This window comes from Thunnus thynnus, chromosome 22, assembly GCF_963924715.1.
Source record: "Thunnus thynnus chromosome 22, fThuThy2.1, whole genome shotgun sequence".
In the NCBI taxonomy this organism is placed as follows: domain Eukaryota; kingdom Metazoa; phylum Chordata; class Actinopteri; order Scombriformes; family Scombridae; genus Thunnus; species Thunnus thynnus.
This window is the reverse complement of record NC_089538.1, coordinates 26,823,577-26,849,474: the sequence shown is the minus strand read 5'-3', so window position 1 is coordinate 26,849,474 and position 25,898 is coordinate 26,823,577. Positions and strand designations below refer to the sequence as shown.

Genomic DNA, 25,898 nt, shown 5'->3' with positions numbered 1-25,898 from the left:
AAAGAGCAACATATACTGTTTCTATATTTATATAGAACCAGTAATATATGCTGTATATATATATATATATATATATATATATATATATATATATATATGGAAACTAACACACTGTATATATATTTATATAGAAACAGTAACATATACTATATATATATTTATATAGAAACAGTAACATGTACTGTATATATTTTTATATAGAAACAGTAACATATACTATATATATTTATATAGAAACAGTAACATATACTATATATATATTTATATAGAAACAGTAACATGTACTGTATATATTTTTATATAGAAACAGTAACATATACTATATATATTTATATAGAAACAGTAACATATACTGTATATATATTTATATAGAAACAGTAACATATACTATATATATTTATATAGAAACAGTAACATGTACTGTATATATATTTATATAGAAAGCAACATGTACTGTATATATTTATATATAGAAACAGTAACATGTACTATATATTTATTTATATAGAAACAGTAATATATGCTGTATATATATGTTTATATGGAAACTAACACACTGTATATATTTATATAGAAACAGTAATATTTATTGTATATATTTTTATATAGAAACAACATATACTGTATATATATTCATATAGAACCAGTAATATAAACATATACTGCATATATGTTTATATAGAGACAACATATACTGTATATATATTCATATAGAAACTATCATATACTGTATATATAAAAACAGTAATATTTATATTTAATATAATATTCATGTTAGTTCAACGTAGATACGTCAGTCAGTCAGTTTATAAAAAACTTTATTGACAAAACTTTTATATCAACAGCATGTTGACTAAATATAAACAAATGTGAGTGAGTCCGTCCTCACTGCGCAGGCGCGTCCCATTAGGGCACGCACGGACGCACGCGCTTTGCTCGGTGCGGGCTCGTTCCATGGGCTCGTTCACGCGTCGCTCGGACTGATGGGTGATCCGGATCAGACTGAGACCCGGACATGGTGAGGATGTTTACTGGCTGCTGATTGGCTGCTGTGCGGAGCCGCGTGCGCTGCGTGCTGAGAGGATGATGGAGAGGAAGAGGAGGAGAGAGCGCTGACATTTGTTTAAAGAAGAAGAAGAAGAGCTCTGACAGTCTGTTTAAAGAAGAAGGAGAAGAAGAGTGTGAGGAGGAAGCAGTCTGAAGAAGAAGAAGAAGAAGCTCTGGATGTTTGAACTGACAGGAGTAACAATTAAAAGCAGAAAACCGAAGAAGAAGTCGGAGAAACTTTTCTTAAAGTCTGCGCGCGCTCCCGCTGCCTGCGGCTGCTGACGGGCAGGGACGCGCATGCGCACAGAGCTGGGTGTGTTGCTACATATAATGGATCAGTTGTGTCAGATGGCTCGGCGGTGACGTCACTGGAGCGGTGGGAGCGCGCGCTGTTGTGAACGTGAGTGTTTGTTTACTAAAGTGACGTCAGAGGTCATGATTTATGAGTAAAGCTGTGTTGTGTTTGTTTATGATCAATACAAAACAAACATGCTGATCAGCTGATCACCAAACATCACAAACAAACATGTTTCTCTGCAGTTTATGTTTATTGATTAAATATTAATAAAAGCAGATCAAAGGAAGAAGTTTAGACAAACATTCACTTAATATAACACACAACACTATTATGACTATTTTTCTTCTTCTTCTTCTTCTTCTTCTTCTTATTATTATTATTATTAATATTGTTATTATTATTATTATTATTATTAATATATATCTACATGCTTTAAGTTACTTACCGTCCTCTGGTTTCATGTTGTAATCAGGGGTCGAGATGGCTGAAAGGAAGAAAAAGAAAAATATCTGAATGTTTTTTAGCTTTTAACTGGATAATTTAGCATCTCAGTTGAAATGATTCTAATCTGACAGCACAAACACATCAGTACTTATTTAAGTTCATCAAACTGACGACTTGACAGAGTGAATTGAGTCAGTTGAGTTTGTTGAGTTAGTTGAGTCAGTTAAGTTTGTTGAGTTAGTTGAGTTTGTTGAGCTAGTTGAGTCAGTTGAGCGAGTTGAGCTAGTTGAGTCAGTAGAGCTAGTTGAGTTAGTTGAGTTTGTTGAGCTAGTTAAGTCAGTTGAGTTAGTTAGTATTGAGTTTGTTGCGTTAGTTGAGCTAGTTGAGTTTGAGTTTGTTGAACTAGTTGAGTTTGTTGAGTTAGTAGAGTTTGTTGTGTTAGTTGAGTTTGTTGAGTAAATTGAGTTAGTTGAGTTAGTTGAGTTTGAGTTTGTTGAGTTTGTTGAGCTAGTTGAGTTTGTTGAGTTTGTTGAGTTAGTTGAGTTACTTGAGCTAGTTGAGTTAGTTGAGTCTGTTGAGTTAGTTGAGTTAGTTGAGTCTGTTGAGTTAGTTGAGTTTGTTGAGCTAGTTGAGTTTGTTGAGTTTGTTGAGTTAGTTGAGTTTGTTGAGTTTGTTGAGTTAGTTGAGTTAGTTGAGTTAGTTGAGTCAGTTGACTTCAGCTGTGTGGTTTCTACAGTCCTGCTCAGGTCTGTGATCGGCTGGTGTAAAGTTGTGTTTCTCTGCAGAGAGAACAGATCTGCTGCTGGTCCACAGGTTTCAGGTTTAAACCAGCTCAACAGGGAAACACTGTCCGAGGAAACACAAGTAGAAACACTGAGAATAGAAACACTGAGTAGAAACACTGAGAGTAGAAACACTGAGAGTAGAAACACTGAGAGTAGAAACACTGAGAGTAGAAACACTGAGAATAGAAACACTGAGAGTAGAAACACTGAGAGTAGAAACACTGAGAGTAGAAACACTGAGTAGAAACACTGAGAGTAGAAACACTGAGAGTAGAAACACTGAGTAGAAACACTGAGTAGAAACACTGAGAATAGAAACACTGAGTAGAAACACTGAGTAGAAACAAGTCAAAGTCGAGCATCAGTAATGTCGGGCAGTAAAAGTACAGACTGACTCTGATTATGGTTTCAACAGTTCAACAGTAATCCTGCAGAACCTGTACTGACACACGCACACACTCACGCACACACACTGACTCACACACACACTGACTCACACAAACACACACTCATGTTAATCCAGGTTGTGCAACAGGCTGAAGCAACCGGCAGCAGAACAGACTGAGTCAGAGGAAACAGAAAACACAGAAGAAGAAAGTGAGTTTCAGACGAAAGCCGAGGGGCGAGAGACACTGAGCACGACAACAGCAGAGAGAGAGAGAGAGATAGACAGGCTGTGTGTGTGTGTGTGTGTGTGTGTGTGTGTGTGTGTGTGGTGAGACAGGCTGTGTGTGAGTGTGTGGTGAGACAGGCTGTGTGTGTGTGTGTGTGTGTGTGTGTGTGGTGAGACAGGCTGTGTGTGAGTGTGTGGTGAGACAGGCTGTGTGTGAGTTTGTGTGGTTAGACAGGCTGTGTGTGTGTGTGTGTGTGTGTGTGTGGTGAGACAGGTTGTGTGTGTGTGTGTGGTGAGACAGGCTGTGTGTGTGTGTGTGTGTGTGTGTGGTGAGACAGGCTGTGTGTGTGTGTGTGTGTGTGTGTGTGTGGTGAGACAGGTTGTGTGTGTGTGTGTGTGTGTGTGTGTGGTGAGACAGGTTGTGTGTGTGTGTGTGGTGAGACCGGTTGTGTGTGTGTGTGTGTGTGTGTGTGTGTGGTGAGACAGGTTGTGTGTGTGTGTGTGTGTGTGTGTGTGTGTGGTGAGACAGGTTGTGTGTGTGTGTGTGTGTGTGTGTGTGGTGAGACAGGTTGTGTGTGTGTGTGTGGTGAGACAGGCTGTGTGTGTGTGTGTGTGTGTGTGTGTGGTGAGACAGGTTGTGTGTGTGTGTGTGGTGAGACCGGTTGTGTGTGTGTGTGTGTGGTGAGACAGGCTGTGTGTGTGTGTGTGGTGAGACAGGTTGTGTGTGTGTGTGGTGAGACAGGTTGTGTGTGTGTGTGTCTACTGTCTTTGTTTACATACACTGTGAGGACTTGCCTCTTGTTTGTGGACAAACAGCAGCTGAACCAGTAAGTGTCCCTTTAGGGCTGCTTTCAGCTTCTGCTCAGGGGTCAGGTGATGTCAAGTGATGTCAGGTGATGTCAGATGAGGTCAGGTGAGGTCAGGTGATGTCAAGTGAGGTCAGGTGATCTCAGGTGAGGTCAGGTGATGTCAGGTGATGTCAGGTGAGGTCAGGTGATGTCAGGTGAGGTCAGGTGATGTCAGGTGAGGTCAGGTGATGTCAAGTGATGTCAGGTGATGTCAGGTGAGGTCAGGTGAGGTCAGGTGATGTCAGGTGAGGTCAGGTGATTTCAAGTGATGTCAAGTGATGTCAGGTGAGGTCAGGTGATTTCAAGTGATGTCAAGTGATGTCAGGTGAGGTCAGGTGATGTCAGGTGAGGTCAGGTGATGTCAGGTGAGGTCAGGTGATTTCAAGTGATGTCAAGTGATGTCAGGTGAGGTCAGGTGAGGTCAGGTGATGTCAGGTGAGGTCAGGTGATGTCAGGTGAGGTCAGGTGATGTCAGGTGAGGTCAGGTGATGTCAAGTGATGTCAGGTGATGTCAGGTGATGTCAGGTGAGGTCAAGTGATGTCAAGTGATGTCAGGTGATGTCAGGTGATGTCAGGTGATGTCAAGTGATGTCAGGTGAGGTCAGGTGATGTCAGGTGATGTCAGGTGAGGTCAGGTGATGTCAGGTGATGTCAGGTGAGGTCAGGTGATGTCAGGTGAGGTCAGGTGATGTCAGGTGATGTCAGGTGAGGTCAGGTGATGTCAGGTGATGTCAAGTGATGTCAGGTGATGTCAGGTGAAGTCAGGTGAGGTCAAGTGATGTCAAGTGATGTCAGGTGATGTCAGGTGATGTCAGGTGATGTCAAGTGATGTCAGGTGAGGTCAGGTGATGTCAGGTGATGTCAGGTGAGGTCAGGTGATGTCAGGTGATGTCAGGTGATGTCAGGTGAGGTCAGGTGATGTCAGGTGATGTCAGGTGAGGTCAGGTGATGTCAGGTGATGTCAAGTGATGTCAGGTGATGTCAGGTGAAGTCAGGTGAGGTCAGGTGATGTCAGGTGAGGTCAGGTGAGGTCAGGTGATGTCAGGTGAGGTCAGGTGAGGTCAGGTGATGTCAGGTGAGGTCAAGTGATGTCAGGTGATGTCAGGTGAGGTCAGGTGATGTCAGGTGATGTCAGGTGATGTCAGGTGAGGTCAGGTGAAGTCAGGTGATGTCAGGTGAGGTCAGGTGATGTCAGGTGATGTCAGGTGATGTCAGGTGATGTCAGGTGAGGTCAGGTGATGTCAGGTGAGGTCAGGTGATGTCAGGTGATGTCAGGTGATGTCAGGTGAGGTCAGGTGATGTCAGGTGAGGTCAGGTGATGTCAGGTGAGGTCAGGTGATGTCAGGTGATGTTAAGTGATGTCAGGTGATGTCAGGTGAGGTCAGGTGATGTCAAGTGATGTCAGGTGAGGTCAGCTGAGGTATTTTGTGATGATTTCCTGAGTTAACCTGCAATAACATTCTTGTTCCTACACTGTTCACTGTTTAATTTCACCAGACTTCTATAGAAAAAAATACCATCAAAGCTCACATGTATGAAGATACATCAGCGAAGTATTCTGATCTAATGACATTAAAACCTGGTTTACAAACAGTGGTGGAAAGTAACTAAGTACATTTACTCAAGTACTGTACTTCAATACAGTTTAGAGGTACTTGTACTTTACTTGAGTATTTCCATGTGATGCTACTTTCTACATTTCAGAGGGAAATATTGTACTTTCTACTCCACTACATTTATTTGACAGCTTTAGTTACTTTTCAGATGAAGATTTGACACAATGGATAATATAACAAGCTTTTAAAATACAACACATTGTTAAAGATGAAACCAGTGGTTTCCAACCTTTTTGTCTTTTGACGTCTTACAGAAAGCAGTGTGTAGTCGGGGTCACATTTCACATGTCTATGAGTTGTTAACAGCTCCACCAAATAGTGATTTTTCCCTCTAAACTTCTCACATGCTTTCATTTCAATAAATGTTCAAATGATCCAATATTTCAGCAAAAATCAAAGATTAGAGAAAAAGTCCAAAAACTGAAAACAGATTTGTGTATCAGAACTTTGTTTTTTCTTCTTTCCTCTCCCATTAATCATCTCACCACCCCTCAGATTTATCTGCTGACCGTTTGGAGGGGCCCGACCCCTAGGTTGGGAACAGGTGGACTAAACTAGCTAACTGTATATAAAGCAGTGTAAACTAGCTCCACCTCCAGCAGCTACAACAGTAACATGCTGCTCTAACACTGATGCTTCACTATTAATAATCTAATGATGTCATATATAATAATATATCAGTCAGAGGGAGTCACTGTGTGTGTGTGTGTGTGTGTGTGTGTGTGTGTGTGTGTGTGTGTGTGTGTGTGAAGATGAGCGGCGGCGGCTGCGGTGGTAAAAAGAGGAGTGGCTTCCAGATCACCAGTGTGACCTCAGACTTCAACAATCAAACTCCAGCCGGCCAGTCGACTCCCAGCGTGTTCCTCAGCATCCTCCAATCAGCAGCGGCCTCCTGCAGCCCTCAGGGCAGCTCCTCCCAGCCCACCACGCCCACCCTGAAGAGGAAATACATCTCCCAGGATGCCTCAGGGCAGGGGGCGGGGTCTACCTCCAGATTCAGGGTGGTGCGGCTGGCGGTGGGTGGGGCTGGCAGCGGGGGGTGGGGCGAACCGTATCGCCGCGGGCGATGGACGTGCACGGACGTAACGGAGCGACAGCAAGGGGCGGGGTTCCGACGGGTGATGGACAGCATGAGACATGCCCACTCGCTGGAGTCCCTGGAGATGATTGGCCGGGACAAAGACAGAGGTGGAGTCTATTCCCAAGACACCACCCACCTGCTGACTCAGTCAGTCAGAGGCAGGGAGGGGGCGGGGCTCGTACTGCACAGCGGGCCGCCGTCCCCGACGCACCAACAGCCAATCAACATCCGGCTCCTGGACCACAAAGAGCCAATGGGAGGGAAGGGTTTAGACTCCACCCCTCCACCTCCTTCGCCCCGTACGCGAAACATCCCTCCTCCTCTACGATTGGACGTTGATGCTGCGGGGCGGGTACGTGCACACAAACATGTAGTTTCTATTGGTCAGAAGAATAGAAGTCATTCATCTTTAAGGGTTTCTATTGGTCAGAAGAACAGAAGTCGTTTAGCTTTAAGAGTTTCTATTGGTCAGAAGAACAGAAGTCATTCATCTTTAAGAGTTTCTATTGGTCAGAAGAACAGAAGTCATTCATCTTTAAGAGTTTCTATTGGTCAGAAGAACAGAAGTCATTCATCTTTAAGAGTTTCTATTGGTCAGAAGAACAGAAGTCATTCATCTTTAAGAGTTTCTATTGGTCAGAAGAACAGAAGTCCTTCATCTTTAAGAGTTTCTATTGGTCAGAAGAACAGAAGTCCTTTAGCTTTAAGAGTTTCTATTGGTCAGAAGAACAGAAGTCCTTCAGCTGTAAGAGTTTCTATTGGTCAGAAGAACAGAAGTCATTCATCTTTAAGAGTTTCTATTGGTCAGAAGAACAGAAGTCCTTCAGCTGTAAGAGTTTCTATTGGTCAGAAGAACAGAAGTCCTTCATCTTTAAGAGTTTCTATTGGTCAGAAGAACAGAAGTCCTTCAGCTGTAAGAGTTTCTATTGGTCAGAAGAACAGAAGTCCTTCAGCTGTAAGAGTTTCTATTGGTCAGAAGAACAGAAGTCCTTCAGCTGTAAGAGTTTCTATTGGTCAGAAGAACAGAAGTCCTTCATCTTTAAGAGTTTCTATTGGTCAAAAGAACAGAAGTCGTTTAGCTTTAAGAGCTTCTATTGGTCAGAAGAACAGAAGTCCTTCAGCTGTAAGAGTTTCTATTGGTCAGAAGAACAGAAGTCCTTCAGCTGTAAGAGTTTCTATTGGTCAGAAGAACAGAAGTCCTTCAGCTTTAAGAGTTTCTATTGGTCAGAAGAACAGAAGTCGTTAAGCTGTAAGAGTTTCTATTGGTCAGAAGAACAGAAGTCCTTCAGCTGTAAGAGTTTCTATTGGTCAGAAGAACAGAAGTCCTTCAGCTTTAAGAGTTTCTATTGGTCAGAAGAACAGAAGTCCTTCATCTTTAAGAGTTTCTATTGGTCAGAAGAACAGAAGTCCTTCAGCTTTAAGAGTTTCTATTGGTCAGAAGAACAGAAGTCCTTCATCTTTAAGAGTTTCTATTGGTCAGAAGAACAGAAGTCCTTCAGCTTTAAGAGTTTCTATTGGTCAGAAGAACAGAAGTCCTTCAGCTTTAAGAGTTTCTATTGGTCAGAAGAACAGAAGTCCTTCATCTTTAAGAGTTTCTATTGGTCAGAAGAACAGAAGTCCTTCATCTTTAAGAGTTTCTATTGGTCAGAAGAACAGAGGTCGTTCAGCTTTAAGAGTTTCTATTGGTCAGAAGAACAGAAGTCGTTAAGCTGTAAGAGTTTCTATTGGTCAGAAGAACAGAAGTCCTTTAGCTTTAAGAGTTTCTGTTGGTCAGAAGAACAGAAGTCCTTCAGCTTTAAGAGTTTCTATTGGTCAGAAGAACAGAAGTCCTTCAGCTTTAAGAGTTTCTATTGGTCAGAAGAACAGAAGTCCTTCATCTTTAAGAGTTTCTATTGGTCAAAAGAACAGAGGTCCTTCAGCTTAAAGAGTTTCTATTGGTCAGAAGAACAGAAGTCTTTTAGCTTTAAGAGTTTCTATTGGTCAAAAGAACAGAAGTCCTTCAGCTTTAAGAGTTTCTATTGGTCAAAAGAACAGAAGTCCTTCAGCTTTAAGAGTTTCTATTGGTCAGAAGAACAGAAGTCCTTCAGCTTTAAGAGTTTCTATTGGTCAGAAGAACAGAAGTCCTTCAGCTTTAAGAGTTTCTATTGGTCAGAAGAACAGAAGTCCTTCATCTTTAAGAGTTTCTATTGGTCAAAAGAACAGAGGTCCTTCAGCTTAAAGAGTTTCTATTGGTCAGAAGAACAGAAGTCTTTTAGCTTTAAGAGTTTCTATTGGTCAAAAGAACAGAAGTCCTTCAGCTTTAAGAGTTTCTATTGGTCAGAAGAACAGAAGTCCTTCAGCTTTAAGAGTTTCTATTGGTCAGAAGAACAGAAGTCCTTCATCTTTAAGAGTTTCTATTGGTCAAAAGAACAGAGGTCCTTCAGCTTAAAGAGTTTCTATTGGTCAGAAGAACAGAAGTCATTCAGTTTTAAGAGTTTCTATTGGTCAAAAGAACAGAAGTCCTTCAGCTTTAAGAGTTTCTATTGGTCAGAAGAACAGAAGTCATTCAGCTTTAAGAGTTTCTATTGGTCAGAAGAACAGAGGTCGTTTAGCTTTAAGAGTTTCTATTGGTCAGAAGAACAGAAGTCCTTTAGCTTTAAGAGTTTCTATTGGTCAGAAGAACAGAAGTCCTTTAGCTTTAAGAGTTTCTATTGGTCAGAAGAACAGAAGTCCTTTAGCTTTAAGAGTTTCTATTGGTCAGAGGAACAGAAGTCCTTCAGCTTTAAGAGTTTCTATTGGTCAAAAGAACAGAAGTAATAACATTTGGACAGTACACAATAACAGTAATATGAACATTAACACAACATTAAGATTAATATATATTAATAACATATACAGTGTATATATAATATAGTATTTTTAATGTTGAGGGCTCATTAAGCTCTTTGAGTTGAACTTGTTGAAGTAAATGTTGTTTATTTCATTGAATGTGTTAAGCTGTAGGAGGAAGTGCGTCTCTGTCTCAGTCTCACCTGTCCACATGTTTTCTTTTGGTTGCCGTGATGTTTTGTGTCGTTGTTGTTGGATCAGCAGTTTGTTGTCACTCAGTCTGTACTTGTTAGGTTCTGTCTCTGCTTTCTATCTCTGATAGTAGAGACATATTCTAATAGTTCATCAGGTAACATTCTGATCTACTTTGGCTTCTAGTTTCTTCTCTCCAGCGTTCCAGACAGGTTTCTGTACATTGTGTTATTGTTTGATTGACTCTGATTGGTGTTTGGAAAGCAGTGCTGGTGTGAGACTGGTCAGACTGGTCAGCGGCTCAGCAGCAGATGACCCTCTCACCTGTCTGTCTCTCAGTCTGTCCTCAGGCTGTCTCACTCTCAGCCCAGCTCCCCCCCTGCTGGATCGTACCACCCCACTCTGACCCCCATTCAGACTCCAGGAGCCTTCAGTCTGGACCAAACCATCTTCCACCTGCCGGGGGACGCCAGGTAGCTTCCTGTCTCACTGTTTACACTTTACCTGTCTGTGTCACTGTTTACAGTTTGTTTACCTGTCTGCGTCACTGTTTACAGTTTGTTTACCTGTCTGCGTCACTGTTTACAGTTTGTTTACCTGTCTGTGTCACTGTTTACAGTTTGTTTACCTGTCTGTCTCACTGTTTAGTTTGTTTACCTGTCTGCGTCACTGTTTACAGTTTGTTTACCTGTCTGTGTCGCTGTTTACAGTTTGTTTACCTGTCTGTGTCACTGTTTGGTTTTGTTTACCTGTCTGCGTCACTGTTTACAGTTTGTTTACCTGTCTGTGTCGCTGTTTACAGTTTGTTTACCTGTCTGTGTCACTGTTTACAGTTTGTTAACCTGTCTGTGTCGCTGTTTACAGTTTGTTTACCTGTCTGTGTCACTGTTTACAGTTTGTTTACCTGTCTGCGTCACTGTTTACAGTTTGTTTACCTGTCTGTGTCACTGTTTACAGTTTGTTTACCTGTCTGTGTCGCTGTTTAGTTTTGTTTACCTGTCTGTGTCACTGTTTACAGTTTTGTTTACCTGTCTGTGTCACTGTTTACAGTTTGTTTACCTGTCTGTGTCACTGTTTACAGTTTGTTTACCTGTCTGTGTCGCTGTTTACAGTTTGTTTACCTGTCTGTGTCACTGTTTACAGTTTGTTTACCTGTCTGTTTTGCTGTTTACAGTTTGTTTACCTGTCTGTGTCGCTGTTTACAGTTTGTTTACCTGTCTGTGTCGCTGTTTACAGTTTGTTTACCTGTCTGTGTCACTGTTTACAGTTTGTTTACCTGTCTGTGTCACTGTTTACAGTTTGTTTACCTGTCTGTTTTGCTGTTTACAGTTTGTTTACCTGTCTGTGTCGCTGTTTTTCTGATTGGTTGCCTGCAGGGATCAATATTCGACACAACAGCAACAATTCTGGACCAAACTGTGACACATTTGCATAGTTTTCACACAGAAAGCATTCAGTGACTACAGCCTTCAAATGTCCTCAATACTTTTCTCACTCAAACACAAACAAGCAACAACTGCGGATGTAAACAAACATGTTTACATCCTCACTTCCAAACTCTTCAGTTTATGTTCAAACTCTAACATGTATTCACACGGACAGCAATCTGTCCTTTATTTCAATACCTTAAATATGTTAATACGGCTCAACTGAATCTAACAGCAGTGTGACACACAGCTGGCCTAAATACCACACACACACACACACACACACACACTCACACACACACACACACACACACACTCACACACACACACACACTCACACACACACACACACACTCACACACACACACACACACACACTCACACACACACACACACACACACACACACTCACACACTCACACACACACACACTCACACACACACACACACACACACACACTCACACACACACACACTCACACACTCACACACACACTCACACACACACACACACACACACACACACAGGTCTATTTTCACTGCTCTGACATCAGCTGACATTGCAATGTGGAGAGAAAATGTGTGTGTGTGAGTGTGTGTGTATGTGTGTGTGTTCGTGCGTGTGTGCGTGTGTGTGTATGTGTGTGCGTGTGTGTGGAGGGGGGTTGAGGGGATAAGAAGCTGTAGAATAAAGGAACCATTGATTCAGACTCTGCAGGACGTCTGACTGTTCCTGATGTTTTTTGATTACTGAACTCTGTTTGTGTGAAAGACGTGTTTTTAATATATATGAAGTCGTTTTTATGACCTTGTTAAACAATCATAAACTCTTAATACAGTTCAGGTCAGATTTGATACGTTTTACATTTGAGAGCAGTGAAAACGTGAACTTTTTAAAAACATTTTTGTGCAGCTGTTACACATTTGTGTTGAGTGATATTTATTCAAAAGTCACTGTTGAAAAATATTGTTGCTTTTTTCACATTTAGTATAATGAATTGAAATAATTTTGTTCCGCTGTTTATGTAATGCAGGATCATTACATAGTGTGATTGTTTTTCTTCATTTACACTCTCTCTGCTCATTAATGATTAATCATTTATCAATGACTGATGAGGTGTTTATGAATGATTTGTAGTTCAGACTAATTACGAGCAGATACTGTGACGAACCATCGTCTCCTCCTCCTCATCCAGCTGTTAAACAAACTGCACAGAGAAGAAGAACAACACACGACTCAGTCGCCTCCGTTCAGTAAAACTTTATTAGTCTGGTGTGGACGAACAGTCTGTGAATGAATCAGACGTCTGTCTGTGTTCACTCTGAGTGGGCGGGGGGAGAATCCAGCTGCACTGTTCCTATTGGCTGTGACCGTGAGTGGGCAGGAGATGGAATGAAACAGCAGCCAATCAGAGAGCAATGTGTGGGGGAGAGAGATTGGGTGGGGTCTCCATGGAAACTTGAAGTCTGTCAATGTTCTGAGGAGACAGAAAGACATAACGTTAACGAGGGACAACAGAGAATCTGGATCTTAACGAGGCACGACAGACGGTCCGGACATTAATGAGGGAACAGACAGTACGGACCTTAACATACAGTCTGGACCTTAACGAGGAACAACAGACAGTCCAGACCTTAACGAGGAACAACAGACGGCCCGGACCTTAACGAGGAACAACAGACGGTCCAGACCTTAACGAGGAACAACAGACGGTCCGGACCTTAACATACAGTCTGGACCTTAACGAGGAACAACAGACGGTCCAGACCTTAACGAGGAACAACAGACGGTCCGGACCTTAACATACAGTCTGGACCTTAACGAGGAACAACAGACGGTCCAGACCTTAACGAGGAACAACAGACGGTCCGGACCTTAACGAGGAACAACAGACGGTCCGGGCCTTAACGAGGAACAACAGACGGTCCGGGCCTTAACGAGGAACAACAGACGTCCAGATCTTAACAAGGAACAACAGACGGTCCGGACATTAACGAGGGAACAGACAGTACGGACCTTAACATACAGTCTGGACCTTAACGAGGAACAACAGACAGTCCAGACCTTAACGAGGAACAACAGACGGTCCGGACATTAACGAGGAACAACAGACGGTCTGGACCTTAATGAGGAACAAGAGATGGTCCACACCTTAACAAGGAGAAACAGACGGTCCAGACCTTAACGAGGAACAAGAGATGGTCCACACCTTAACAAGGAGAAACAGACAGCCCAGACCTTAACGAGGAACAAGAGATGGTCCACACCTTAACAAGGAGAAACAGACAGCCCAGACCTTAACGAGGAACAACAGACGGTCCGGACATTAACGAGGAACAACAGACGGTCCGGACATTAACGAGGAACAACAGACGGTCCAGACCTTAACAAGGAGAAACAGACGGTCCAGACCTTAACGAGGAACAAGAGATGGTCCACACCTTAACAAGGAGAAACAGACAGCCCAGACCTTAACGAGGAACAACAGACGGTCCGGACATTAACGAGGAACAACAGACGGTCTGGACATTAACGAGGAACAACAGACGGTCCAGACCTTAACAAGGAGAAACAGACGGTCCAGACCTTAACGAGGAACAAGAGATGGTCCACACCTTAACAAGGAGAAACAGACAGCCCAGACCTTAACGAGGAACAACAGACGGTCCGGACATTAACGAGGAACAACAGACGGTCCGGACATTAACGAGGAACAACAGACGGTCCAGACCTTAACAAGGAGAAACAGACGGTCCAGACCTTAACAAGGAGAAACAGACGGTCCAGACCTTAACAAGGAGAAACAGACGGTCCAGACCTTAACAAGGAGAAACAGACGGTCCAGACCTTAACAAGGAGAAACAGACGGTCCAGACCTTAACAAGGAGAAACAGATGGTCCAGACCTTAACAAGGAGAAACAGACGGTCCAGACCTTAACAAGGAGAAACAGATGGTCCAGACCTTAACGAGGAACAACAGACGGTCTAGACCTTAACAAGGAGAAACAGATGGTCCAGACCTTAACGAGGAACATCACATGGTCCAGACCGTAATGAGGACGGTGGATAGGATTCTCTGATCGGACAGCCTTCAAATCGTCTCCTAATTAGATGATCTGAACTGTGATTGGTTGGCGGAGTCTGTAGCTAAGCTCTGATTGGACGGAGCTCTGTGATTGGTCACTGTTGTTTGTTGGATGTTTGTCAGTGTGAAAAAGATGATGTCACGGCGAAAGCAGCCATCTGACTCCGCCCCCTGTCGTTGTCCTCAGCGTCGCCCTCCGTCAACTCCGCCCCTTCCCCTTAGAACTCGACAACTTGTTGCTAAGCAACCAGAGACAGCGGTCGTGTTACGAGATCGCAGAAAGTTCAAAGGTCAGGGTTCAGTTGTCAGGGAGTCCTGGCCCGGTGCCCGGCTGATGACCTTTGACCCGCTGAATGCTGAACCCAGATCCAGGACGACTCTGAAGTCACTGACCCCACTCTCCAGAGGTCAGCCAATCACTGAGGCCCGGCCCAAGGCCACCGACCAACCACAATGTCACATGACCCCGTCAGCCCCTCACCCTCATTGGTCAGTGCCTGTCAGAGCTCCACCCAGTGGGCGGGGCTCTGAGGCCACCATGATGTCATTGCTTCTGTTCTGCCACAGGTAACCATGACAACCAGATCCAGGGGCTGGGCTTCTGCTACAGGTGTGCTCAGATTCACCTGATGGTGAAGACGTCAGTTGGATTCAAACTGTTCGGCCCAGCCTCTCCATGAAGATGGATTATTGATCAAATATTGATGATTGATAAATGACTGACAGATCAAATGTTGAATGAAATGAAATGTGAATGTTTTGTATGAGAAATTGTCCAGACCTGTCTGTGTCTCACCTGTCTGTCTCTCACCTGTCTGTGTCTCACCTGACTGTCTCTCACCTGTCTGTGTCTCACCTGTCTGTCTCACCTGTCTGTGTCTCACCTGTCTGTCTCACCTGTCTGTGTCTCACCTGTCTGTCTCTCTGTGTCTTACAGTAGTTCCAGTAACAGTTTGGTTGCCATTGACAACAAGATTGAGCAGGCCATGGTGAGTCTGTACTGATACATTTATAAACAAAGTCATGTCCTCAGTCATGCTGACACAGCTGATCTCTGACCTTCAACCTTCTGTATGTGTGTGTGTGTGTGGTGACCTTTGACCTCTGTAGGACCTGGTGAAGAGTCACCTGATGTTGGCGGTGAGGGAGGAGGTGGAGCTTCTAAGGGAACAAATCAGAGAGCTGCAGGAGAAGAACCAGCAGCTGGAGAGAGAGAACGTCATCCTGAGAGCGCTCACACGCTCACACACACCTGGCCATGACCACGCCCACCCCACCTGACAGAGACCACGCCCACCTTACCTGACAGAGACCACGCCCACCCCACCTGACAGAGACCACGCCCACCTTACCTGACAGAGACCACGCCCACTTCACGTGACAGAGACCACGCCCACCCCACCTGACAGAGACTACGCCCACTTCACATAGACCACGCCCACCCCGTCTGGCAATGATCACGCCCACCCCACCTGACAGAGACCACGCCCACGTCACATGACAGAGACCACGCCCACCCCACCTGACAAATACCATGCCCACTTCACATAGACCACGCCCACCCCGCCTGGCAATGATCACGCCCACCCCACCTGACAGAGACCATGCCCACCCCAACTGACAGGCCACGCCCACCTCACCTGACAGTGTTGTCACGGTAATGGGCTAATAATCCCACTAATGAGGAGCCCTGATGGTAACCATGACAACAGGACTGATCCAGATTTTCTGTGTGATGATGATGATGATGATGATGAAGATGATTAATATGATGAAGATGATGATGAAGATAGAAGAGAGTTTAATAAATTAATGTCTAACTTTGTTCAGAATGATGCTGTTTGTTGAAATATGAATAAATACGTGATGTCTGATTTACACTTTGAGGACAAACTGACTTTTCTTCTTCCTGACGACAAACAGAGAAACAAACACTGGTCATAAAACAGAAAACGTTATCGGAACAGACGACCAGACTCCTCACAGGCAGGTTTAAACACTGTTGCTGAAAAGCTGCAGTCCCGAGCTGTTCAGGCAGATTGTTCTGGAGTCGGAGGCGCTGCAGCAGAAGCTTCTGTCGCCAACAGTTCTCAGGTTGGAGCTGCTGGAGCGAAGAGGGCGAGAGGATGTCTACGTCTGAATAAGGTGAATAAGGAACGGTACGTTAACGGGAGGATTTCTACTCGATGCAGGAGTGAACAGGAAGTGTAAGTTAAGTCAAATTGGATTTACCTGTTGATGGATGTGCGTGAGAATATGAGCAGCACAGTTTAGTTATTGATTATTTATTGATCAGGTCTCATCCTCTCTGTGATGTAAACAGTTATTGATTATTTAATGATCAGGTCTCATCCTCTCTGTGATGTAAACAGTTATTGATTATTTATTGATCAGGTCTCATCCTCTCTGTGATGTAAACAGTTATTGATTATTTAATGATCAGGTCTCATCCTCTCTGTGATGTAAACAGTTATTGATTATTTAATGATCAGGTCTCATCCTCTCTGTGATGTAAACAGTTATTGATTATTTATTGATCAGGTCTCATCCTCTCTGTGATGTAAACAGTTATTGATTATTTAATGATCAGGTCTCATCCTCTCTGTGATGTAAACAGTTATTGATTATTTAATGATCAGGTCTCATCCTCTCTGTGATGTTAACAGTTATTGATTATTTAATGATCAGGTCTCATCCTCTCTGTGATGTAAACAGTTATTGATTATTTAATGATCAGGTCTCATCCTCTCTGTGATGTAAACAGTTATTGACTATTTAATGATCAGGGGTCCGTTTCACAAAGCAGGTTCAACAAACTCTGAGTCTAATCCTGAACTCTGAGTTGATCTACTCTGAGACAGAAAACTCCGAGTTTCCGGTTCCAGAACAGCTGATTTGAGTCAGTTTCACCTTTCATACGACGAGTTTGAGCATGTTTTCAGAAAGAAGTGCAACACTGCTGCAGCTGCAAAAGAGAGGGAGACGGCTGCTGCTCGGGTCAATGCGTAAGTTTAAATGTGGTCCTTTATAATCACAATAATATTACAGAGGAAAACTGCTTGATTGGTCGCCTATTAATTTATTTCATTTAGATCCAATCCCGCGAGGGAGAAGCGCACTTGGCAGCAGTTTAGGATGAAATTTAAAAACATTGTTCAAACAGGTGAGACCTCGGCATAATCTCATGGGGGAACCTCATTTTGATCATGTTTTACATTGTAAAGTAAATATTAAGTGGCTGTTTGACTGAGCAGCTGTTTTATCCCCAACATAATGCTGGTTTCACACACATAAATAACTTCTCATCTACATCATGTTCTGTTAAATAACTAAGCCTATTTAAACTAACACAGACTTCTACTCAGCCAACAGAAAGAAGGCAGATGCCCGTAAAACGGGCGTCGTAGCAACAGCCTTGACAACCACCAATTAAACGACTGACCGGTCTACAGACAAATCAGTGTTGGACTCAGCCGCCTGATGCATTGTTGATGTTTTCATATCGGGTTAACTTATATTAGGTTTATCATGATACACGTCTATGTAAGCGCTGAAAACAAGTATAGTAACATAATTATTATTGTAATTGTGGTGAAAGCCGGGACAATTCGGTACTGAATGTTGAAAACCGGGACATTTTAGGGTTTTACAGATATATGTCGGGACTCGGGACACCCAACTCGAAATCGGGAAAATGTTTAGTTAACCTACTGCGCATACTGGCCGAATGAGCTTAAGTTACCTTTAACTATAAAGTTGGAAGCGGCACGGTGCATTTCACTTCGCTCCATCCTGGAAAGACTGAGGTGAAAAACACCGTTGGAGATGAAATCTCTCAGAAGTTGATAATACTCGAAAGTTTTCATTCTTGTGGTTGTGGTAGTTCTGTTGTAACGTCAGGTACCGGGCAGTGACAGAAACGGTTAAACTCAACTCTAATGTTGTTTGTCCAAATGGAGTTGCCGTACGCAGCTGTCAGTTTACGCGCATGCGTGGTGTAGATCGAGCAGTGATGCGCATGCGTGATGCAAATCGGGCAGCGACAGAGGGAAGTTTGACTGAAACTCTGAAATTTTGAAATCGTGTTTAAACGTTCAGAAACAAGTTCAGAGAAACAGACAAAACTGACGCGGGAGTGACGCAAGAGTGACGTAGGACTGACGCAGGAGTGACGCTGCTGCGGAGCGTCACATCAGGTAACACACAGGCTGAGCTAAGCTAACGTTAGCTCCGTTAACGCAGCAGGACAACGGGTCGGCTAACTTGCTTCATCAGCTAACTGGCGTTACCATGGTAACCAGTTTACCCGCGGACAGGTGCATAAACTAGTAACGTGATCTATAATCTATAATCTATGATCAATAATCTGACTCCAGATCCGCGAGAAGAAAACGCTGAATTTGTCATAAAGAAGCAGATTAAGTTTGTTTGTTTGTTAATGTAAAATAAATAACTCAGATAAACGTATAAAAAGTTTCTAAAAATAAAACTGATCTGAAATATCAACAGGAAATAATCTGATCAATATTCATCCAAACTGACGTCCTGCAGGACCCGGTCACTGATCAATGCAGTTGATCAGCTGTTATTGATTAAACATGTCATCTGTTTGTCTGTAAATAAAACATGTTTATCTTTGTTTCTCTGTAATAACAAACAATAATAATATTGATCTTCAGGATGACATCATCACTCTGACATGTGATGATGTCATCGTGGAGTCGCTCTGGATCTCTGACAACGACCTGATCCATATTAATCATGTTTGGACGATAATTTACATGAAATCACAGATATTTATATTTATTTATGTATTTACAGACACATGAAACCTTCCAGTAATGAGCTGTGATCACTTTGTGTTAACTGGGAAGCTGCCTGTTACTGGTTGTATTGGTCCTTTAGAGCAGTGGTTCCCAACCTGGGGGTTGTCCTGCAGGGTTGATCGATTCATTGATTAGTTGATCAGCAGCTGTTTTTATGATTAATAATCGTTTTAATATCTTTTAAGTAAAATGTAAATAATGATCAGTTTGATGATTTATTTATTGATGATTTAAACAACCAGACGTTTGAAGATGTGATCTCACACTTTAACGGATATTTTTCACTATTTTCTGACATTTTATGAACAAACGATGAACGAACGACTGAAGACAAACGCTGGTAAACACTGAAACGTGTTTTATTTTGAAGGGCTGAACTGGTTAGATTTAACCCTGCCTGCTGGTTTACAGGATCTTAAACTGGTGAGAAAAGTCAGCTGTGTTTATATGTGTTTGTTTGTGTGTTATTGTTTATATGTGTTTGTTTGTGTGTTATTGTTTATATGTGTTTGTTTGTGTGTTATTGTTTATATGTGTTTGTTTGCGTGTTATTGTTTATATGTGTTTGTTTGCGTGTTATTGTTTATATGTGTTTGTTTGCGTGTTATTGTTTATATGTGTTTGTTTGCGTGTTATTGTTTATATGTATTTGTTTGTGTGTTATTGTTTATATGTGTTTGTTTGTGTTATTGTTTGTGTTTGTTTGCGTGTTATTGTTTATATGTTTGTTTGTGTGTTATTGTTTATATGTGTTTGTTTGTGTTATTGTTTGTGTTTGTTTGCGTGTTATTGTTTATATGTGTTTGTTTGTGTTATTGTTTATGTTTGTTTGCGTGTTATTGTTTATATACTGAGACGTGATTTTAATGAGTCAGCGTATTTTCCTGCTTCGTTTTTCCTTCTTTTACCAGTTTAAAAACCTGTAGAGGACCAGTTCAACCAGTTACATGTTTTCTTCTGTCTCAGATGAACTTGATGTCACCGCTGTGGGTTAAAACAACTTATTGATTATTGTGATTATTTATTCAGTTAAAAGCATTTTCAGACATTTGAAGGACCAAACTGATGAATCAGTAATGAAGACGATGGTTACCTGGAGCTCTAGCTGAGTGATTGACAGGATAAAGTTGATCAATCATTAGATATCTAACAGCAACATGCTGACTGATTTATTCTCATTAGAGATTATTTTCTTTAATAATCCATCAAACTGAAAACCAGACATGACGAGTAGAAACAGAAGCTGCAACGTTTCAGTGTTTGAGCGATGAATCGATCATCAGACCGGATCAATCAGTCCACTGATGGTTGGAGCTTCAACTTTATTTTATGTTTTCAGTTTGTTCAACATTTAGCAGCTAAAACCAAATAAATTCACCGTCAAACAGGATAAATGACACTAAACTAACCGACCTGAACCCTGAAGCTGATGACGTACGTTTCCATGGCGACCTGCTCAGTTACACCTGTCCTCACATATCCTTTAATTCATTGTAAACATGTTGTTTCCTGTCAGGATGAAGAGCTCCGCCCCCCTCCTCTCTCCTCCCCCCTCCCCTCACCCCGCCCCTCTCCCCCTCCCCTCCTCCTCCTCTCTGATTCGCTGCCCTGAACTCGACCTGTCCGTCACGTTCAGCCCCACCCCCAAGACCGGCCACACACACCTGAAGCCCCGCCCCCTCCGTCCGTGTCCGCAGAGTGACCAAACACACCTGAAGTCCCGCCCCCAAGGACAGACAGGAAGAAAGAGGAACACAAAGGTGATGACATCATTCTGTAGTCCTGTGTGATGACATCATTCTGTTGTCCTGTGTGATGACATCATTCTGTAGTCCTGATGTGTGTGTGTGGTTTCCTGCAGGTGTGTTTTGAAGAGCCGCTGGTTGTCACGGTAACACCGGAGCCTCACATCCCGCTTAGCAATGACGCGCCACCTCAGCAGCCGATCAGCAGTCAGAGGAGGAGGAGAGGTGGTCACCATGGTAACCAGAGTCTCTATACTCAAACATTTAGTGACATAACTTCCTGTTAGTGCAGGTGAACGTACAGCTCACCTGGACGACACAGGTGAGTCTGCAGAGAGGAAACTTTATCAGCTGATTCAAATAGTTTCCATGGAGACGCAGTTTATTACATCAGTCTCCACAGGAAATACAAACTACAGACGGTAAAGTCAATATGTTTTGGTTTATTCTGTTGATCGAACACAATGTGTTTGTCTTCTGACATTTGATTGATTGATGGATTAATCAATAACGAGGCTGACCTTCATGGCGTGTAGATAATGACGCTGTAGCAGTGAGAGGCGGTAAAGACGGAGTCCCTCATTAGTTTGGGAACCAGGTGCGTCTGGCCTCTGGTCCGGGTCGAGCCAATCACAACCCTTTATCTAACCTCGGTGGGTTTGACTGTACAGAGCGTCTCCGGTCTGGATTTGAAAGGTCACATGTCACACTTTCCATTGCTCTGATTGGTTGTAGGTCAATCCAGTTACGTCCAGAGGCATTCTGGTCTTCACCTGTTGATACCTGAGAGCTTCCAGATTAATTCATAAACGTCATTTCACTCCTGAAACATCATCACACCTGCCGCCAGATTACCCACAGTGCACCACAGCGCTGTAATCAGTGAAATGATCAATGAAAGCTTCCTCTTCTCTGATAGGTGGATCCCCCAAACAGAGGGCGGGGCCTCCTGCTGCAGTGTCCAATGAGGATCCAGCATGTCTCGAGGAGGCGGAGCCAAACACCACACTGGCTCTGAAGGCAGAGCTTCAGTCACTGCAGGTTCTCACTGCTTCTGTTTATCAATATGTTATCAATAAACTTGGTTACCATGGTAAAGATGTTGTTCCTGCAGGGGGTGGAGTTTAACTCCCAGAAGGCCGTTCAGGAGACACTACGGAAGTCAGAGAGGACCAAAAACCTGATCAACACCAGAGCTACTGAAGGTAACACACACACAGACTTCAGCCTACATTTCCCAAAATGCAGCAGTGTGATACAGATGTGGTACAGGTGTGATGCAGGTGTGGTACAAGTGTGATACAGATGTGGTACAGGTGTGGTACAGGTGTGATGCAGGTGTGGTACAAGTGTGATACAGATGTGGTACAGGTGTGATGCAGGTGTGGTACAAGTGTGATACAGGTGTGGTACAGGTGTGATGCAGGTGTGATGCAGGTGTACAGGTGTGATACAGATGTGGTACAGGTGTGATGCAGGTGTGGTACAGGTGTGGTACAGGTGTGATGCAGGTGTGGTACAAGTGTGATACAGATGTGGTACAGGTGTGGTGCAGGTGTGGTACAAGTGTGATACAGATGTGGTACAGGTGTGGTACAGGTGTGATGCAGGTGTGGTACAAGTGTGATACAGATGTGGTACAGGTGTGATGCAGGTGTGGTACAAGTGTGATACAGATGTGGTACAGGTGTGGTACAGGTGTGATGCAGGTGTGGTACAAGTGTGATACAGATGTGGTACAGGTGTGATGCAGGTGTGGTACAAGTGTGATACAGGTGTGGTACAGGTGTGATGCAGGTGTGATGCAGGTGTACAGGTGTGATACAGATGTGGTACAGGTGTGATGCAGGTGTGTTACAGGTGTGGTACAGGTGTGGTACAGGTGTGATGCAGCTGCTGATCTTCAACTCTCTCTCTCTCTCTGTAGGAGTGAATGTCTCTCGCTCTCAGCTTCTCTTCACCTCATTGGTCAGCGTTGATGTGCAGCATGATCAGCTGATCAGCCAGGCGCTGCAGGATAGGCTGCTGCTGGCTCCGCCCCCCCGCAGCCATGACAACAAAGCAGCAGATGGCCCCTCCCCACTCCTCTTCATGACCTCTGACCTGCTCAGACAGAAGCCCCTCTCACCAGAGGAGGAGCCAATAAACAGAAAACCCCGCCCATTGCAGTGCCCCGCCCCCTCGACATTTGACCTCTACAGCCGGCGGAGACGCTGGGAGGCCACGCCCTGACACACCTTTAACGCTCTGATTGGCTGGAGGTACTGAGGTTTTATTGGTCACCCTGTGTGATGTCATCAGATCAGTTTTTAAATTATTTCTGTGAGCTGTTTTTATTCCTGTAAAGACTCAATAAAGTTTTTTCAATCAATATTTGATGATGTCATATCTATGGTGAAGGCTGTCCAATCAGAAGCTCTAGAAAGCAGAAGTAAACAATAGCACAGCTGATAGTAAACCACTGTTACTGTGTAGCATCCCATAATGCTCTAAGAAGACCAGTTTTAAAGTCTCAGAGATAAACATTTGGGTAACTGACTGACTGAGTGATGAAGTTACACCGTTGATCAGCTGAATGACGGTCGTTGTGACCCTTCAGCGCTTTGCATTGTGGGACACAGTAGGCGAGGTAGACTGGTGGGATACAGACTGAATATTACTTCTGCTGGTATAGTCGGAGGTTTCCAATAGAGGCAGATCAATAAGAATATTAACGTGTTTATAATATGCTTCATATTCACTTATTCCCAGCTGTCCAATCATTATAGTGTTACTTTTAGCTTCTGTCACAACAAATAAGATTTTAATCATAGTAAAAATGAACTCATAATATGAACCCAGAGGAGCCCCTCCAGTTGCTGCTGTAAACATTGTTAAACATGTTGATGATCTGTAGTGCTAAATCCACTCAGTGTGAACATAAACAGCCACTACAGCAGCGTCACTGACCGTCCTTCACTTACAAAATGTACTTTAATGGTAAAGTGATGAAAACAGGAACAAACAGAAGAGGAAGAAACACGACCAATAATCACAACTGATCAGAGTTCTCACAGCACAGAACTGATGTATCACTGTGGTGACAGTAACAGGATCTTACAGCAGCAGGTTCCCTTTAATGCAGATGTATATAGGATGATCATGTGATCATGTTTACGCTGCATGAGCGTGAAACTGAACTTCTGCTTTATTTTGGTTCTAATTAATGTCCCAACTCATTAATTAGAACCATCAGCGTGTGAATGTGTGTGAATGGGTGAATGTGATTCGTAGTGTAAAAAAAAGCGCTTTGAGTGGTCGGAAGACTAGAAAGGCGCTACACAAGTACAGTCCATTTACCAGCTAGCAGGCTACATGTATGTAGCATGCAGTGACCTCTGACCTCCTGCTGCAGGTCTGTTCATGTTTATGTATAAACATCCGACTGTAACTTCACAGATACTGTAACCACCATGGTTACCACGAGCTTTTTACTGTAACCATGACGATAACAATTCCCACATGTTAAAGTAATTACAACCTAAACCGTCATCTTTCTCTAAATAACTGACTGAACTGACTGTGTCGGTTGAACCAGGCCGACATGTTGCCGTCAGCATGTTTCCATCTGTCACATCACCAACAACGTTCGTCAATAACAGTCAGATTTGGCACTGAGCTGATAAAACGCACCGTCGCCCTGACAACAGAAACACGGTCTGCTTCTGACAGTTTCAGCTGATCAGCTGTCAGGTTTCAAACTGCTGCTGCTGCTTTTCAGGCCAAATAAAGAAATCAGGAAACGAGACTAAAAGTCTTTTTATTGGTGTGAGTTGAGAAATGAAGAAAAGCAGAAGTGGTGGCCACTCCTCATCCAGACATCATGAAGAGTTCATCTGTGCGTCTGCTGCTCGGTGAGTCCAACACATTCACTCATTCACTCGTCCGTCTCAGGTACGACGGTCTGTGCTCACAGGAAGCTGCAGCTCAACACACACCTGTCTGAGCTCTTCATGTCCACTTCATGTCCGCTTTGAAAGTGCAGGAAGTTGAAGCGCCGACTGAAAGACTTCAGACCTTTAACCTCTCAGCTGTTTGTTTCACTCTCAGTTCATGTTCAACACATTAATATTCATCATGTTGGAATCAGATTCAAACAACAATAAGTGGTTCAGAATATGTGACTGAGTTTAAATATGTGACTGATGATAACAATCATCCTCTTTAATGATTAATGTGCTTTAAACAACATTACTGATGAAGTTTTAAACGACATTAAATGAGCTCAGACGTTGGTTAGTTGGTTTGAATCAACAAAAAGGTTTATTGTGTTTTTCTGAAGGAGTCAAAGATTTGAACATGTTGAAGCTGTGAATATGTCGACAGAAGTGAAGTGACGCTGCAGTGTTGAACCACAGAGCTGCTGCTCTCCTGTTTATCTGTTCCTTCCTTAAATGGGACTGTAAAAGAAAACTGAATAACAGGTTATCATTTGATGTATTTCTTCAATATATCATACATGTTTCAGACAGTGTTTAAGTTCAGTTTAGTGTCAGTTTGTGCTGAAAACATCAGTTAGTGCAGAGTTTAAAACAGAAGTCCTCTTTCTGCTGTGGCTGTTAAAGCTGCCAGCTTCATGGAGAATGTACCAAACAGCCCAGTTTGATTAAAGCAGACAGGAAGTGAACAAAGCAAAGTTCATTATTAAACTTTATCAGCAGGAACAAACTGACAGCGACACACTGAACACAGTTTTTATTTGGAGACGATGAAACAAACATAACACATCATGTTGTAACTCTGTTGATCAGTGATGGAGGAAGTTTTCACTTCCTTCACTGCAGTAAAAATACTGTATTACATGTAAGAGTCCTGCATCAGAAATGTGACTGTAAGTACAAGTACACAAGCATTATCAGCTGGGGACCATGGCAACCACTTAACAACCAGCTGGACATGACACCAGTAACCAAACAGTGACACGTTAGAGACCGATCATCTCTCCTATTTGTAGCGTTGATGTTCTTCACTCAGATATCTGCTGACCTCTGACCTGTAGTGACCTCTGACCTTTATGAACCCTGTCCTCCTGCTGCAGGTGT

The 25,898-nt window shown here is 43.1% G+C and overlaps 3 protein-coding genes and 1 long non-coding RNA gene across 10 annotated transcripts in view; 3 read left to right on the top strand and 1 right to left on the bottom strand.

Annotated features, from left to right (window-relative positions):
- The first annotated feature begins 906 nt into the window (after nucleotides 1-906).
- zgc:153012 (uncharacterized protein LOC777626 homolog) lies at nucleotides 907-16,124 on the top strand. Its single transcript, XM_067579177.1, has 5 exons — nucleotides 907-1,447; nucleotides 6,404-7,084; nucleotides 10,072-10,205; nucleotides 15,184-15,235; nucleotides 15,357-16,124. Exons 2-5 carry the CDS (start codon nucleotides 6,404-6,406, stop codon nucleotides 15,525-15,527), a joined length of 1,038 nt encoding a protein of 345 aa, XP_067435278.1. The 5' UTR covers nucleotides 907-1,447; the 3' UTR covers nucleotides 15,528-16,124.
- LOC137174113 (uncharacterized) lies at nucleotides 12,406-18,110 on the bottom strand. Of its 3 annotated transcripts, none has more exons than XR_010925284.1 (4): nucleotides 17,989-18,110; nucleotides 15,839-16,382; nucleotides 15,719-15,768; nucleotides 15,388-15,648 (listed from the first exon to the last, which is right to left on the bottom strand). It is a non-coding gene; the product is annotated as an uncharacterized lncRNA (long non-coding RNA). The 3 variants fall into 3 exon arrangements; XR_010925283.1 differs by having other exon boundaries at nucleotides 15,887-16,382; XR_010925285.1 differs by lacking the exons at nucleotides 15,388-15,648; nucleotides 15,719-15,768 and adding an exon at nucleotides 12,406-12,637 and having other exon boundaries at nucleotides 16,231-16,382.
- ppp1r35 (protein phosphatase 1, regulatory subunit 35) lies at nucleotides 16,280-23,190 on the top strand. 2 transcript variants are annotated; one of them, XM_067579179.1, is made up of 6 exons: nucleotides 16,280-16,405; nucleotides 20,589-20,832; nucleotides 20,934-21,054; nucleotides 21,737-21,858; nucleotides 21,932-22,022; nucleotides 22,745-23,190. In XM_067579179.1, exons 2-6 carry the CDS (start codon nucleotides 20,590-20,592, stop codon nucleotides 23,047-23,049), a joined length of 882 nt encoding a protein of 293 aa, XP_067435280.1. In that variant the 5' UTR covers nucleotides 16,280-16,405; nucleotide 20,589; the 3' UTR covers nucleotides 23,050-23,190. The 2 variants fall into 2 exon arrangements, with proteins under 2 accessions (XP_067435280.1, XP_067435279.1); XM_067579178.1 differs by lacking the exon at nucleotides 16,280-16,405 and adding an exon at nucleotides 18,271-18,442.
- A 1,023-nt stretch (nucleotides 23,191-24,213) lies between these two features.
- LOC137174508 (low affinity immunoglobulin gamma Fc region receptor III-A-like) overlaps nucleotides 24,214-25,898 on the top strand; it is a 6,192-nt gene continuing 4,507 nt past the window's right edge. For 2 of the 4 annotated variants that reach the window (XM_067579853.1, XM_067579852.1), the window contains exons 1-2: nucleotides 24,219-24,710; nucleotides 25,895-25,898. The exon at nucleotides 25,895-25,898 is cut by the window's right edge and continues 38 nt beyond it. In XM_067579853.1, the coding sequence (XP_067435954.1) occupies nucleotides 24,680-24,710; nucleotides 25,895-25,898 (35 nt within the window). In that variant the 5' untranslated portion in view covers nucleotides 24,219-24,679. Of the gene's footprint in view, nucleotides 24,711-25,894 lie in introns of all 4 variants that reach the window. The other 2 variants (XM_067579855.1, XM_067579854.1) reach the window with 2 other exon arrangements.

Bases quoted from the DNA above. Each gene is read 5' to 3' on its own strand.
- zgc:153012 (XM_067579177.1), top strand. From the start codon at position 6,404: ATGAGCGGCGGCGGCTGCGGTGGTAAAAAGAGGAGTGGCTTCCAGATC. The intron at 7,085-10,071 runs GTACGTGCACAC...TCTGTCTCTCAG, and splicing joins ACGTTGATGCTGCGGGGCGG to TCTGTCCTCAGGCTGTCTCA. The intron at 10,206-15,183 runs GTAGCTTCCTGT...TGTGTCTTACAG, and splicing joins CACCTGCCGGGGGACGCCAG to TAGTTCCAGTAACAGTTTGG.
- ppp1r35 (XM_067579179.1), top strand. From the start codon at position 20,590: ATGAAGAGCTCCGCCCCCCTCCTCTCTCCTCCCCCCTCCCCTCACCCC. The intron at 20,833-20,933 runs GTGATGACATCA...GGTTTCCTGCAG, and splicing joins GAAGAAAGAGGAACACAAAG to GTGTGTTTTGAAGAGCCGCT. The intron at 22,023-22,744 runs GTAACACACACA...CTCTCTCTGTAG, and splicing joins CAACACCAGAGCTACTGAAG to GAGTGAATGTCTCTCGCTCT.